The sequence below is a fragment of the Chiloscyllium plagiosum genome, unplaced genomic scaffold, assembly GCF_037043375.1.
Source record: "Chiloscyllium plagiosum isolate Xiang-an unplaced genomic scaffold, Cpla_swu_hap1 HiC_scaffold_5, whole genome shotgun sequence".
Classification (NCBI taxonomy): Eukaryota; Metazoa; Chordata; class Chondrichthyes; order Orectolobiformes; family Hemiscylliidae; genus Chiloscyllium; species Chiloscyllium plagiosum.
In genome coordinates, this window is record NW_028270143.1 from 5,751,494 (window position 1) to 5,768,085 (window position 16,592).

The 16,592-nt window shown below is 40.2% G+C and overlaps 1 protein-coding gene across 4 annotated transcripts in view; it reads right to left on the minus strand.

Annotated features, from left to right (window-relative positions):
- Positions 1-1,446: 1,446 nt before the first annotated feature.
- Positions 1,447-16,592, minus strand: part of plekha8 (pleckstrin homology domain containing A8) — a 76,066-nt gene continuing 60,920 nt past the window's right edge. For all 4 annotated transcript variants that reach the window (XM_087986942.1, XM_043689509.2, XM_043689510.2 and 1 more), the window contains exons 10-14: positions 14,524-14,582; positions 14,256-14,386; positions 8,950-9,020; positions 3,330-3,391; positions 1,447-3,229 (exon numbers count right to left, since the gene is read on the minus strand). In XM_087986942.1, coding sequence (XP_087843068.1) covers positions 3,032-3,229; positions 3,330-3,391; positions 8,950-9,020; positions 14,256-14,386; positions 14,524-14,582 — 521 coding nt within the window. In that variant the 3' untranslated portion in view covers positions 1,447-3,031. The remainder of the gene's footprint in view (positions 3,230-3,329; positions 3,392-8,949; positions 9,021-14,255; positions 14,387-14,523; positions 14,583-16,592) is intronic.

The window sequence follows — 16,592 nt, forward strand, 5'->3', positions numbered from 1 at the left end:
TCACTTCAATATGACCCACCTCATATCCTAAGACTCTTTGTACAACCTTTCTTCGGTAAGGAAATCAAAACTGCACTGTTTAGGTCTTATCTCAACAAGGTCCTGTGCAACTGCAGTAAGACTTTCTTGTTCTATACCCAACCCTTTTGCACTGAAAGCCAACATACCATGACTTTCCTAACAATTTGCTGCATTTGCATGCTTGTTCTCAGTGACTGGTAGATAAGGATATGCTGACTACTTTGTACATTTATATGTACAATCTATAACTACTTAAACAATACTCCACCACTGTTTTTCCTACCAATATTGATACATTTACTCTTATCTATGTTAAACTGCATTTGCCATGCATTTGTCCACTCATTAAATTTGCCTACATAATCTTGAATATTTTTAAATCAACTTCACCACTCTCAATGCCTATGTGTCATCAGCAAATATGAAAAATTACATTGGATTCCCTCATCCAAATTGTTGATATACATTTTGAATAGTTGGGACCCCAAGCATTTACCCCTGCAGCTCCCACTTGTCACCACTATCCACTCTTATGCTTACTTTATACTTGCTGTTTGCTAACCAATTCCCAACCCATGCTGGTTAATCACCTACAAATGCCTTGTTGTCACACAAAAATCTCTGATTTGGGATTTCATCAAAACTTTCTGGAAATCCAAATACACTGCACCCATTGGTGCTCCCTCATTTATTGTACATGATTTCATTTAAATTTCTTCATTTATTTTAATTACATCCTCAAAAGAAATCACTAGGTTTATCAAATATAGTCTTCCTTTCATGAATCCATGTTGATTTTGTGCAATCCTGTTGGTACTTATTAGGTGTCCTGTTAACACATGCTTCATAACATATTCCAGTATTTTCGCTACTACTGATTGATGTTACACTGACTACTTCAACTCCCCATTCCCTCTTTACCTTTTTTTTAAAATAGTGGAGCGATATCTGCCACCCTCCAATCTGCTAAAATGGTTCCAGAATCTATGGAACTTTGGCGAATGACAACTAATGCATCCATTATTTCCATGACCACCTCTACTAGCACAATGGAGTGTAGGTAATCAGGCCCCGAACATTTATCAGATTTTAGCCCCATTAATTTCCCCAGCACTTAGATTCGAAGGTATATCTAATGCTCAATTAACAATACCTCTACAGCATCACCTCTCCTTTAAGTTAATTAGCATCTTGTAATTTTGAACTCGATCAGTGTTGAGGAAGCATACCTCCTGTGAATTTGGGTCAGTTTCTTTGTCCTATAATTATATAAAAAGGAGGATTGTCTGAAGATCTAAATGTATTTGAATGCCAATTTGTTTTCTCTTGCATTTCTAGCAGTCATTTGATTCTGAACTGGAAGTTCCTTAAGATGCTGTGATTGTCAACGTATTCCCATTAACAATCCAATTATATCAAAAAATATAATAAAAATGCAACATTTTATTAAATAAGTACAAAATTTATCCATATATATGTATATACACACACACACACACACAACAGGTACACACAGTGCAATTTCAGTTAAATAAAGTCTCATGGCTATAATTACAGGCTAAGTCCATTTACTGCATCGTAGAAAGACTTCTAAAATCTAGACTAGGTTAAGTTAGTTCAGTTACCCCAGGTGATAAGTGAGTGTTGGCAACTTCTTTTCATTGAGTAATAATTTTGAAATGTTCATGTCAACTTATTCTCTAGGTTCTTTTATAGCTCAGGCCTTTTCCCCAATTAGGTTTGGAGTTGACCTTGTGTTCCAGTCAGTTGTCTACAGAAGCATTGTATTGCATTGGAGATGGATTACTTTGGCACGTGCCTTGGCCATTAATTCTTTTGTCCCTTTACATAATCAGGTAGAATACTGTTTCAACTTATCACTTCACTTCAGAAACATTGGACTGGAACAGTTAAAGTAGGGAGAGTTGCATGGATTAGTGTGTACAGACCTAGCTGAAACAACTCTGCTGCTTCGAGCAGAGGTCAGAAGTGTTTCTGCTGTAACATTCTCAAATTAGCTTTCATGTTAAATAAAGTTCAGTGGCAGTCTCCACAAATCATATTTAAAACATAATTACATTAAAGCTGTGCAGGTTATGAAATAGATTAAATTTATGTCCATTGATTTAATCAAAATTCTCTATCACATCATAAATTATATTAAATTCATACATTATTAGATTTGGACTGACTGGATCTGCTTTTGGGTGATATTTTTTAATCATTATATCAATTAGTGGCTCAAAGAAAAGCAAAATACTGCAGATGCTGGAAATCTGAAACAAACAGAAAATGTTGGAGAAACTCAGATCTGACAACATCTGCAGACAGAGAAACAGAGTTATGTTTTGAGTCTTATTTGATTCTTCTTCAGCGAAGAACTAAATTAGCCAAAACATTATCCTATTTTGCTCTCCACAGATGCTGCCAGACCTGCTGAGGTTTCTCCAGCATTGGTGGACACCACTCAACTGCTTAAGCTCATTGTGTCTTTGCATGATCTCTAACATGTGAAATGTACCATATTCAAGCAGATTCAATACAAAGAAAAATCTTCGTATCAATCACTTTTAGAGGACATTAAGAACTCAAATTTACAAAATAGAGAACAAGCAATTATTTTCAGGATGAACTCGCAATGACAGCAAACATGAATAGTGATCAGTGTTTCAAGTTAATTTGTAAATTTTCAGGCCCTGGTGGTCATTTTGCTAGGAGGTTTTCAAGGAATAAGGTGACATATCTGAACTCCAATATACTTGGATGAAAAGCACTCACTAAATATGCCACTACCTTCAAACACGCATGCAGAAATATACCTCCATCGTCCATTACAGAGCACACACACAAAGTTTTGGAATTTAACAGAATGTAGTTCAACTGAAAGCAAAGGGCTTGGCCAAAACAGGAACTAATATTTTACTGCACATTTCATTTTTGGTGAAAGGTGACCGAAAAATGTCATGTTTCTTCCTTTTCAATCAACATTATGAGGAACAGTAATTTATCATTATACCACTTCATCGGATTCTAAATTATATTCTTCATACAAAGCATCCAAGATCTCTATTTGCTTCCCCATGGCTGGAAGATACTGGCTTAAATCTCTCTTCATTCCTTCATAGAAAGCCTCATTCTGTTCATCTCCTTCATTTACAGCAAGAGCTGCCATAAAGCCTTCATAAAATGGAGCTGCTCTTAATGCCAACTGTGAATGTGAGAATAAGGCAATTGCATTTATTCATGGTTTCACTGGAAAAAGGAATATTCAAATATACAAGCCATATTTTGAAAAGAAAAAAACTTACTGCAAAGACACCTCTAACGACCCAACCGTGATATTGGCGTAACGTTCTACTGTACGATGTGTCTAAACAAGAGAACCAAAAGAAATTAACAGGAAATTATAAAATGTATAAAAGTTATACACAACTGCAGGAGCCAATGTTCAGTCTGAAGCACATCGGCAATCTGTTAAACAATAGACTGACATCATGGAAATATAACAAAAAGATTATATCAACAAATGCAGAAGCTATAGCTATTGCCAGAATCTAGATGCAGTACACAGAATGTCCTACACACTGCACTGGCTTCAACAAATACTTTTCCATGTAAATTCAGTGGCATCAAATCTCCCACTAATCAGCGTAATTAATTTGTGACTGGCATCCCCCAGGATCATAGGAGTGAGATTGCAAGAAAATGAACCATTCTTTAATTTTTTTTAACTGAGTAGATCTGTAGAAGAGCAGGGTCAATCAACTTAATGCTCTTGCTCTTAATTGTTGTAATTGACTGCGTGTGGTGACATAATTGAACTAACAATCCAGACAATTAGCTTTATTGTCTGAGGTCATGGGTTCAAATCTCAGCACAGGAGTGAAAATTTGAATTCAATTAATAAAGCTAGAATCAAAAGCTAGTCTAATAGTTACCAATGAAATCAACGTTGATTGTTGTAGAAAAATCCATCTGGTTCACTATCATCTTTTATGGAAGGAAAGCTGCATTGCTTACCTGGTCTGTCCTACACGTGACTCCGGGCCTTCAGCAATGCAGCTGACTTTGAAATGTCCTCTGAAATAGCTTAGCACATCATTCAATTGTATCAAACAACCACAAAGTATAAAGAAAGGAATGAACACCTTACATTAAGCCAGGCACCAGATATGGCAACGTAAAACCCAGCCTTGTCAATGCTGCAAAGTCATCCTTAATAACATCAGGGGGCTTATGCCAACATAAGAAGACCAAGCAACAGCATGACATTGTCAGGAAGGTAGGATTCTGAGAGTATGACAATGGCCTCAATACCAACACAACCAATCTTGGGATGTCACACCCCACTAGCAATTCAGTCCAACCAGGGTTGAGAGTCAGAAGGGAGATCCCCGGTATTCCTCAACAATAAATCCAGACTCCGTGGAGTCTCAAGGCCTCAGGTCAAATGTGGGCAAGGAAATGTCCTCGGATTACTTCCTACTACCCTGCTTGGCTGGTGAATCAGGTTTCCTCCATAGAGTACCACTGAAAGAAGGACTGAGTGGGCAAGGGCACAATGTATTCTGGGTGGAATTCTTCAATGTATATTGTGAGAAATACCCTGGTAACACCACCACTAACCAACTTGGCTGAATCCTAAAAGTACATAGATTGGGTCTGTGGGAGGTACTGAGGGAACCAGAAGGAAAAACTGTCCTTGACCTCATCTTCACCATTCTAATAGTCGTAGATACATCCTTTCTGAGACACTGATGCAGAAAAGACAGATCACCTTTCCTCATGTTATACCAGAGTGTAGTGGCAATATCACTGGTTTAGTAATCCAGAGGACTAGACTAACTCTCATGGGATGGCTTCAAAATCCACCAACTTAGCTTGTGAAATTTAAATTCAATCGACAAATCTGAAGTTGAAAACTTGTGTTAATGAGGGTGACCACAAAACCTAGCTGGTTCACTAATGTTCTTCAGGGAAGGAAATTTATCATCCTTACCTGGACTACATGTGACTTCAGACCCACAGTAACATGACTGACTCCTGCCTGCTGAAAATGCTCAGCAAGACAACCAGTTCAAGGGCAACGAGAGATGGGCAGCAAATGCTGATAATCACATCCAATTAAAGACTAAAGAAAACAAAATCACATATTGCGCCGACCCACTTAAATTCTTTAAGCTAATTAAAGAATACTGATTAAACAATAGAATTATATGGAAGGAGACATACATCAATCGACTGATTATTTTATGGATTAGGTGCCAAATGGAGGCCTTATGTCATAAGGTCATAGAGATGTACAACATGGAAACAGACCCTTCAGTCCAACCGTCCATGCCGACCAGATATCCCAACCCAACCTAGTCCCACCTGCCAGCACCCGGCCCATATCCCTCCAAACCCTTCCTATTCATATACCCATCCAAATGCCTCTTAAATGTTGCAATTGTACCAGCCTCCACCACATCCTCTGGCAGCTCATTCCATGCATATACCACCCTCGGTGTGAAAAGGTTGCCCCTTAGGTCTCTTTTATACCTTTCCCCTCTCATCCTAAACCTATGCCCTCTAGTTCTGGACTCCCCGACCCCAGGGAAAAGACTTTGCCTATTTATCCTATCTATGCCCCTCAAGATTTTGTAAACCTCTATAAGGTCACCCCTCAGCCTCGACGCCCCAGGGAAAACAGCCCCAGCCTGTTCAGCATCTCCATGTAGCTCAGATCCTCCAACCCTGGCAACATCCTTGTAAATCTTTTCTGAACCCTTTCAAGTTTCACAACATCTTTCCACTAGGAAGTAGACCAGAATTGCACACAATATTCCAACAGTGGCCTAACCAATGTCCTGTACAGCCGCAACATGACCTCCCAACTTCTGTACTCAATACTCTGACCAATAAAGGAAAGCATACCAAATGCCTTCTTCACTATCCTATCTACCTGCGACTCCACTTTCAAGGAGCTATGAACCTGCACTCCAAGGTCTCTTTGTTCAGCAACACTCCCTAGGATCTTACCATTAAGTGTATAAGTCATGCTAAGATTTGCTTTCCCAAAATGCAGCACCTCGCATTTATCTGAATTAAACTCCATCTGCCACTTCTCAGCCCATTGGCCCATCTGGTCCAGATCCTGTTGTAATCTGAGGTAACCCTCTTCGCTGTCCACTACACCCCCAATTTTGGTGTCATCTGCAAACTTACTAACTGTACCTCTTATGCTCGCATCCAAATCATTTATGTAAATGACAAAAAGTAGAGGGCCTAGCACCGATCCTTGTGGCACTCCACTGGTCACAAGCCTCCAGTCTGAAAAACAACCCTCCACCCACCACCCTCTGTCTTCTACCTTTGAGCCAGTTCTGTATCTGTCTTCTTGAGTAGAATTAAATGCTCCCATACTATCATTCAAAAAGCAGCTTTTATTGCTCAGCCACTTAAGGTCATAGCTCATTACTGCGATTGCCTGTAGTAACACTGGCTACACTTTAAAGTCAATTCATTAGCTGTAAAATACAATTGAAATTTCCAATATATAAATACAAGTATTTCTGTCTTAAATATAGATTTTTAAGAATTCAAAAAAAAAGCTGGAATCTATGGAAGCTTGATTTAAATATTTCAATGAGGTACCCCACCTCTCCAGAGTGAATTATAGATACAGTAAAACCCTTATCGCATAAATCAGATCTTGTCCAGGTGAAGTACCAGTGGAAGAGGCATGGAGGGTGGCAAGCACACAGAATGTATACAGGGTGGGGCCAGGTGGGTTGGGGTGTGTTCCAGCTATATTCATCTGTAGTGGGGCTTTTAAAAAAATGGCCTCCAAAATATTGCTACTCCAATAAGAAAAGGAAATGCACTACTTGTGCCAAATGATTCGGAGCACAACTGCAGCCTTATTGTTTCCTCAATCTTGCCTTACAATCTCTAGCATATAATTAAGTTCAGGGTACAAAAAAACGAAAATGAAGAGTGAGCACAGGTTACCAGATTACAAAATGTAGAGCAATGAAAAAGGATCTTGTCCAGTTTAATTAGCAACTGGATTTTGACTTTTGGTTCATTTTGAATTGATTTAGTGAGACACAGCTCCCTTGTCACAAAAGCAAAGGCATCCCTGGAAAGATACAGCTAGTCAAAAGAAGATTTATGTTTCCTAATATCAAGTACAGAACTACCCCAATTTGTTAGCGCACTACCAAATCACATTCTGTTGTTAGAGCCCACCCTAATTTCTCCTTTTGTTAAAAATCAATTTTGATTTGGAGCTGTGAACTAAAAGCTGAGAGCTTAATATGACATTTGGACAATGGGGTAACAGCTTATGTTAAAAGGAAAATAAAACCAAACAGGTTTATTCACAAGGCCAAGGCTGGAAATTAATTGCAAGTTGGTTCCTGGTCAAAAAGCTTCTGTAAATATTTTGTTACCATGGATCAGCATTGTGTTTATACAGATAGTAGAAGTTTCTACTAACAAGGTTAGAACAAGAGAATTGGTTCCAGCAAGTCTGGAAAATACCTTATGCTCAAGCAGATGGCAGATCTTGAATGGAAAATGGGAGTGGTCAGAGTTTGTATTTGATTTTGGACAGTATTTTTTCTCTGGAAAAGGAATCCAGCTGTTGATACTACAGCAGAAGATTTGTAAGCTCCCTGCCTAACGTCCCATGAGCAGCTCTTCAAAGCTCAGAGAATAGAAAACCAAGTATCACTGCCATTATCTGAGTGAACTGTGAAGGTGACACTGCTTGATATCTTTAGGAAATCTACCAAGAAACCATCATCTATGCCTGTGGAACAAAACATCACATAAACCGCTTAAGCAATCTGGTCAGTTTGTTATTTTCTTTTACTTATCCCTTAACAGCGTTTGTTTGTCTGTCTTGTCTTTTATGTGAATGGGACTGAAAACAAACATTTTTCATAGAATCCCTACAGTGCAGGAATAGGCCATTCAGCTTATTGATCTGTCCTGACCCTCTGAAGTGCATCCCACCCAGACAAGTACACTATTCCCATGACTAATCCACATAGCGTACACATCCCTGGAGACTACAGACAATTTAGCACAGCCAAACCACCTAACCTGCACATTTTTGGACAATGGGAGGAAATCAGAGCATCTGGCGGAAACCCATGCAGACACATAAAGAATGTACAAACTCCACACAGTCAGCCACCCGAGGCTGGTTTCGAATCTGGGTCGCTGGTGCTGTGAAGCAGCACTGCTGACCACTGAGCCATTGAGCAGCCTTTTTTGGGGTTTAAAGCATATACTAATTATAATGTTTGTTTAATTTTGCTTTACTAATGACATTGTATTATTAAGAAGCTGTTAAATCTCTTGTTTAAGATACGAACTGAAGTCTAGTATTGATTAATCTGAATGGTTATTCAAAAAGCCTGGTTAAGATGCTCTAGGGTCAACTTTGACGCTCTTTGAAGGTTTTAATTTTTACTATTTTGGTCAAAAATTTGAATTGATTTGGCTGCCTGTCTCCATGTCATAACACTGGAATGTTCATTCGCACTCACATTTTTAAATTAAACAGTGGCTTCATCTTGCTGTGTGTGTCTGTGTGTGTGGGGGGAGGCGCAGTAAAGATCCAGAGGAGACATCAGAAGTTGCCTTACCCAAAGTTTACCCCAAAAGACAGCACCAAATGGATTGTATACATCTCACTGATATTTGTTGTCACAGGAATCTGTTGGGTTTGCTTACTTGACAGCTACTGAGCACGCTTCAAAATGTAATTCATTCACTATAAAATGTTTTGGGACATTCCAAGAAGAAGAAAGGTGCTATTTAAATGCAGGTTCTTTCTTGTTGATTGGCCTTTTTCTATCTCTTTTTACTATGTTGATTAAACAGAGTAACAAAAAGGCAATCCCACAAAAACAGTGGTTAATGCAGACTTACTTAGTGCTTTTTGGATATCCTTTTCTCCATTGTTCACTTCTTCCAGAAATCCTTTCAGAAACTTTAACCCTCTGGCATGTAAACATTGACAATGAAAAGAATGGTGACTTTCACACGATTATTAATTATTTCTTAACAATATTTTATAACAATGTCTAGAACAAGTTCTGATTTGGAGATGCCGGTGTTGGACTGGGGTGTACAAAGTTAAAAATCACACAACACCAGGTTATAGTCCAACAAGTTTAATTGGAAGCACACTAGCTTTCGGAGCAATGCTCCATCTATCACCTGATGAAGGAGCGTCACTCCGAAAGCTAGTGTGCTTCCAATTAAACCTGTTGGACTATAACCTGGTGTTGTGTGATTTTTAACTTAGAGCAAGTTCACTCACTAAAATTTGGTGGATTCTGCTGATTTAGGCAATACTGAAAATTGCCACTAGGTGGAATATCTAAACAGAGCAATCTACAAAAATGGAAAAACTAACTAAATAGCTTTGAAAAGCTTGTGTACAACAGGTTCGCAATTTAAATCATTGTACAAGTGCAAAGTTTGTCTAAACAAAGGCATATGAACAACACTATTGCTTTCAAGAAAAAATGGTATTATTTCAGGTAGCTGGCAAAAGAACATGGCGTAACATTAGTTTTTTAATAAGTGCAGAAGGTGATGGAAACATATTAAATAATAACTTTCCAAAATGAATAGAAGTACTAGGAGGAGGAAACGTTGAGGATTTTTGTTAAAGTGGGATTAAGAAGATAACTCTTTCAAAGAGCTGACATAGATATGACAGACCATCCTATGATCGTGTTCAGAGCTGAAAAAGTGTTGCTGGAAAAGCGCAGCAGGTCAGGCAGCATCCCGGAAACAGGAGAATCGACGTTTCGGGCATAAGCCCTTCTTTGTCCGAAACGTCGATTCTCCTGTTCCCTGGATGCTGCCTGACCTGCTGCGCTTTTCCAGCAACACATTTTCAGCTCTGATCTCCAGCATCTGCAGTCCTCACTTTCTCCTATGATGGTGTTCAGCCCACTGGGTTCCAAACCCTTTTAGTACCTGGCCTCACACTCCACAATGCCATTTCCTGTGAAAAATTACCTTCAGGTCCTCATAAACAACAAGTATAAAAGAATAAAGTGTGAGGACAGAGGTAGTTAACTGGTCATGACATCAACTGCAGTCATACCTCTGATGGAATATGGAGTATCATTGGGAGAAGAATTAAGTAAACAAGTGATATTTAGCAGGTTTTCTCAAGCTACCTTCCCAAACATGCCTTGATACACCAAGTTTACATGTTACTTGTTCCTTGCATTCATACACTCGCTGTAGGTGGAATGGTCATCACTGCCAGGACCTCCAGATCCCTGGCGCTGGCACCAGCTGGGCACCAGGTCAGGCACTGGCAGTCCGGAGCTGCCCTACACATCGCACACAATATAGGAAGGCAACCAAAAACAATGTCTCTCAGGACATATGGTTGGCACAGCTGACACTTTCTACATGCAAGTCTACTTTCTTACACCTGTTGCTGTTTAAGAACCAAGAAACACAATTTGCCCATCCTTCGCCTCATCCCATTTTAGAACCCAGTTTAAGTCTGTGCTACTCTCTCCTCAGTAGCAAGTGTAGACCAGCATTCTTCAGTGGGAGACAACAGTATAGAGGAAATCCATCAAATTATTCAATCATTCATTCTTTAGTCAGCAACAACAAAAGCAAACAAAGAAGCTGCATTTGTCTATCAGAACAGAAACTGACGGCCATTCACTCCGTGCTGCAATTCCTGCTTTAGCAGCTGACATTAATTCAAAGATGGTTTCCTGCAGAATCCTTACTCGCCGGCAACATTGTGCCTTGCTCATCTGGAAGAAATGGCATTGAGGATGATAGACTCGGGGCCTCTTGTGCATCTCAAAGAGACCTTTAGCTGTGACATCATGTGGAGGATATTCAGCATTCACTGGATGTTGCTGATGATACTGAGCTAGAGACAAAACAACTGCAGATTCTGGAATCTAAAGTAGACAGGCAGGAGGCTGGAAGAACACAGCAAGGCAGGCAGCATCAGGAAGTAGAGATGTCGACGTTTTGAATGTACGCTGGTACTGGGCTGGCTGGTTGCACCTGTTCCTCCTCCATTTCTCTGTGCCAATGCTGCACAACAACAGTGACAATATCACTGCTCCTTTTCCTAATTCACAGTTAGTGTGCATTCTTGGCTGTGCCAGTGTTTATTCCCCATCCCGGGTTGCCCTGGAGAAACTGATGATGAGCTGACTTGCTAAGCTTCTGCAGTCTATTTTGTTTATGTTTATCCACAATGTCATCTGGGAGGGGAGTTGCAGCATTTTGACCCAGCAACACTGAAGGAACTGCAATTACTTCTGAGTCAAGATGATGTTTGACTTGGAGGGGAAATTTGAAGGTGGTGATGTTCCATGTTTCTGCTGATCTTGTCCTTCAAGATGGTAGTGGTCACGGGTTTAGAAGATGCTATCTGAGGATTAGGTTAGATTAGATTCCCTACAGTATGGTACAGGCCCTTTGGCCCAACCAGTCCACACCGACCCTCCGAAGAGTAACCCACCCAGACCCATTCCCCATATTTACCCCTGACTAATGCACCCAACACTACGGGCAATTTAGCATGGCCAATTCACCAGACCTGCACATCTTTGCATTGTGGGAGGAAACCAGAGCACCCAGAGGAAACCCACGCAGACACTGGGAGAATGTGCAAACTCCACACAGACTGTCGCCCGAGGCTGGAATCGAATCCGGGTCCCTGGCGGTGTAAGGCAGCAATGCTAACCACTGTCTTTGGTGAATGTCTGCAATACATCTTGTAGGTGGTACACACTGCTGCTCCTGAGTGTCGGTGGTGGTGGAGGGAGTGAGTGCTTGTGGATGCAGTGCCAATCAAGTGGCTGCTTTGCCCTGGCTCTTGTCAAACTGCTTAAGTGTTGTTGGGGCTGCACCCATCCAGGTGAGTAGAAAATATTCCATCACACTCTGGATTTGTGCCTTGTAGATGGTGGACAGGCTTTGGGGAGTCGGGGGTGAGATGCTTGCTGCAGGATTCCTAGTGTTTTAGTGTAACTGCAGCTTGGCGAGCCTGGCATTTCTCACATACAGCTCGCTTGTCAGACAGAAATAAACACAATCTGTCCACAGATTAGGTCCCAGCTTTTTGCCATTTCCAATGTACGTTTACCTTCCCATTAGCATGGAAGACAATGCTGATCATGCTTGGTTCAGTGACTTATATCCTCAGCCTGATGATCAGGGGCCCCTACACAAAACCTCAATGTTCCTTTCTTCCTGATCCTCCATCAGGCCAATCAGTGCAGAGACTCCACATGTGCCCACACAACACACTGATTTACAACTTCATCTCACAACACTAACCCCCACCCATCCCTAGCCTGCCAGACCAACTATCATCCTGCACTGTCCCTTCGTTGTGGTCAGGGTGGTTCTGACTGTCAGTGATCTCCCTTCCCTCTGCAGTCTTCCATATCATCCAAAGGGTTGCAGTAAAATGCTGAACCATATTGTAAGTGGATCAGAGATATGCCATGCGGATGAAGCAGGGTTACTACCTATCCAATGCCAAGGTTTGTGAACGGGGAATGCATATGGTCGTTGCCCATGAAGCATGCCCTGAAATGTTCGTCGCAGGTCTCCAAAATAGAGGTCTGGAGGGGTAAACAGTGAGTTCAAGTCTGACACTATTGTTAGGAATTATCAGCATTTAGTTGCTATCCAGCAGGTGGGAGAATGGGAATTCCCAAAGGAATGATGTGAGATTAACTAAGGATATGACGTTAATACATGCTAATGCGCACAAATGGACTTCTCATTGCTCACTAGCAAGAATCCCATCTCACAGTTCAACACTTGATTAGAAAATGGGCCTTACTGCATCAGCACAGAGAAGTCCCTCATCAGTGACCACACCCAACTTTCTTGCCAGTGCCCACATCGTTCAATGCCTGGGAAAACTGCACCTGCTGCCATTCTCCAGTAAGGCTCAGCATGTGCTGGAAAAAAAACTGAATCTCATTTTCCACCTGGGAACCCTCCAGTCTTCATAACCCAGTAAGTTCAATAATTATAGGGCCTGAGTATGTTCTTCCACATCCTTCACCCACACCCACACAACAAGCCTTGTCATTACACGGTCTGCTTTCACCACAGTCAACCCATTTTCATCTAGTAATAGTCCCCATGAGCAGCTTTTCTTTCTCCCCGGCTTACCATTATCCATCCCTTTTTCTACCAGACTGCTGTTTTCTCTCTCTCTGGTCTCCATCTCCACCCATAGTTCACTTTCCCCCACCTCCCAGTAATCTGAAGTTCTGAAGAAGAATCGCTGGATTAGAGACTTTGATTCTGTTTTCTCTCCACAGATGCTGCCAGATATGTTGAGTTTCTCCAGCAATTTCTGTTTTTGTGTGTACTCGTGGGTCTGTGGGCTATCAGAGGCAGTCTCTTTCAATAGAATCTAAGGAGAAGCAAATGTCTTGAAAAGAAGAAAGACTGAACAGAGAAAAATCAAAAGGAAAGGAACTTCCTTCATAAATGACAATTAGATCTTACTTCAATGTCGGTCAACATTGTTATCAGTTTTAGAGTATTCACATAATGGCCTCTTTTAATCTCACATTGCGGTAACTATGGGGGACCTATAATCTGACAACACAAGCAGCCACAATTGAAAAGAATTGATGTATACAGATGCTTAAACCTTCCCAATTATCCATAATGTTCTAAGGCTCAATGAAGCAACAATGATGATTATTTACAATCATCATAAAAAAATCCAATTACATATTTACACCCTCACTGCAGGACAACCATATTCTCATTAGCGTGACCTGGTGTCGACAACTCTATCTATTACACAGTAATACTGTTTAGAAAGTTCTCCAATTCAAATTTTGCTTTTGGAGCTAATTGTACGTAGCGCGTATATAAAAGAGTGACTGCATTCGGGAACAGGAGGGACAGGAAGAAGAGTGGAATTAACAAGCAGAGATACTACTCTATAGGGACCTTTAATGAAAAAAAAACCTGTCAATTTGCAGCATTCACTTTGATTGTCCCTTCATGTCAATCAGACTGATACCCCTCGTTTGTCAGAGATGTGTAAAGAATGGGTTTGGAAAAGATTCAAGATTCACTAGCACCACAGCATGAAAGCGCATTCCAAATATAAACCTACGTCTTCAGGGCTGAACCAATGAAGAATTTCTTTGTCGTTGAAAAAAGGTCAGAAAACTGCACATACATACCTCTTCAACCAAAGGAGTGCCTCAGTGGCAGAGTTCCTCACTGTAGCCTCATCAGTTTCCAATTCATACAGTACTATCTTCTGAAGGGTAGTGAACCTTATGGAATCAGTGATGTATTTCTGATTTATTTTCTGAAAATAGAATACTTCTTTGCAACCATGATCAAACTTAATTGGTTTTAAAAAGCTGATATAATCTATTTTATAAATAATCATTGACAAACAGTGAATAAATGACACCTTGAGGAATAAAATAACACATCACTTACCTTAATATTGCCCACAAAATCTAATTTAACTGGAGCAAAGACCGTTGGGCCAAGTTTATCTGTGAGGGAAAAGCGACAGAGATTTAGAGTAAATACTGAAACTGAAATTAGAGGTAAAGAGGATATCTCTGCAATTCATAACCACTTGCAGCAGCTATCTAACCTAAATGGTTTGAAAATAATTAGGCAAGCTGTTAGAAAAGTATTTATTTCAAAATTAAAATAAATGGGACATTGAAATCAGTTTCATTTATTCATTCATAGGATGTAGCCATCACAAACTGGATCATCAGCAGCTTAGCTGTAATATCTTCAGTCACTTCATCCTAGACACCAATACCAGTTGGAAGATAGATTGTATATGGTTGAGACCTCAGCACTGATCCCTGCTGCACTTCTAGTTACAGTTTGTCAACCTGAAAATGGCTCATCTATCACTTTGCTTCTTATTAACTAACCAAGCTTCTTTCCATACTAATTTGTTACTCTCCTCACCATGTGTTTTTTTTAATTTTGTGCCATATTGTTTGCTGTGACACCATGTTGAATGCTTTTTGGAAATCCAGGTGGTTCGCTTGCTTGTTACTTTCTCAAAGGACTCTAATGAATTAGGCAAACTCCTTTTCACAATACAAATCAAGCAAAGTAAACAAAGTTTCACGATTTTCTAACCAATTGCTGAAATACGTCCTTAATAGTGTTTTTGAACTTTTTCTTTTAGACAGACATTGGGCTAACTAGTCTATAGTTTCCCGCTTTCTATCTTCCTCCTTCCTTATATATTGGCTATATTCACAATTTTTGCTGAGGCATTTCCAGAATCCAGGAAACTCTGGAACATTACAAACAATGCATTTACTATCTCTGCATTTTAAAATTTCAGAGAACAGGTCGTTTGGCCCAACAATTTTCTACCTTTCTTGGTATCTTTTCCCTAGTGATTATGATTGTTTTAACTTCCTTCATCCTTTTTACTTCTTGTTTTTCAACTGGATAGACTGGGGCTATTTTCCCGAGAGCAGAGGCTGAGGGACGACCTTATAGGAGTTTATAAAATCATGAGTGGCATAGATAGGTAAACAGACAAGGTGTTTTCCCCAGGGTCGGGGAGTCCAAAATTAGAGGGTATAGGTTTAGGGTTCGAGGAGAAAGATATAAAAGGGACCTAAGGGGCAACTTTTTCACACAGAGTTTGATGTGTTTATGGAATGAGCTGCCAGAGGAAGTAGTGGAGGCTAGTACAATTACAGCATTTAAAAGGCATTTGAATGGGTGTAGGAATAGGAAGGGTTTAGAGGGATAAGGGCCAAGTGCTGGCAAATGAGACTAAATTATGTTGGGATATCTAGTCGGCATGGACGGGTTGGACTGAAGGGCCTGTTTCCATGTTGTATAGCTCTATGACTTTATTTTTCTGATTGTTTATGTCTTCCACAGCAAGGATGAGTAAAAGACCTGTAGAATACTCAAGATTAGACAACTGTATGAAATTGTCCCAGATAGACTCTATAAATTCATTTTCCAGGCTGTGTTTGCCAAACCAATTCATGCAATTCTCTCACAATATTATTTCTTTTCTCCACACAAAAAATGCTTTTACATATAAATTTTCTGAAATAAGGTAATCTCTCATTACTACACAAACATCATCCTTAAATAGCAGAGCTAACCTACTGGTTTTACCTTCCTAACCTGGTAAAAAGTGAAAAATTCTCGAACATTTAGGTCGTAGACTTGGTCACCTTGAAACTGCAACTCTAAAAAGGCCATTATACCATACATAATTTACCACTTATCCCCTTGTATTATCCCCTCCTCTACTCGTTACATGACTCCCCAGAACACTGGTCCCAGCATAGTTCTGGGGGAGATCCCATTTTACCTACTAGTTTCCCATGAGTTGCAATCCATTTATTCCACAAACACCTTTGAACCATGCATTCAACTCTCTGACCTTGCTCAAATTTGCTCTGCTTTTGAAAACTGTAACTTCGGAGACTAGGATGCTGAGGTTATTCCGTTCAAGAGAGAAGTTGCTCCAGCATGCTTTTTATAAAGTCTTGTGTGGG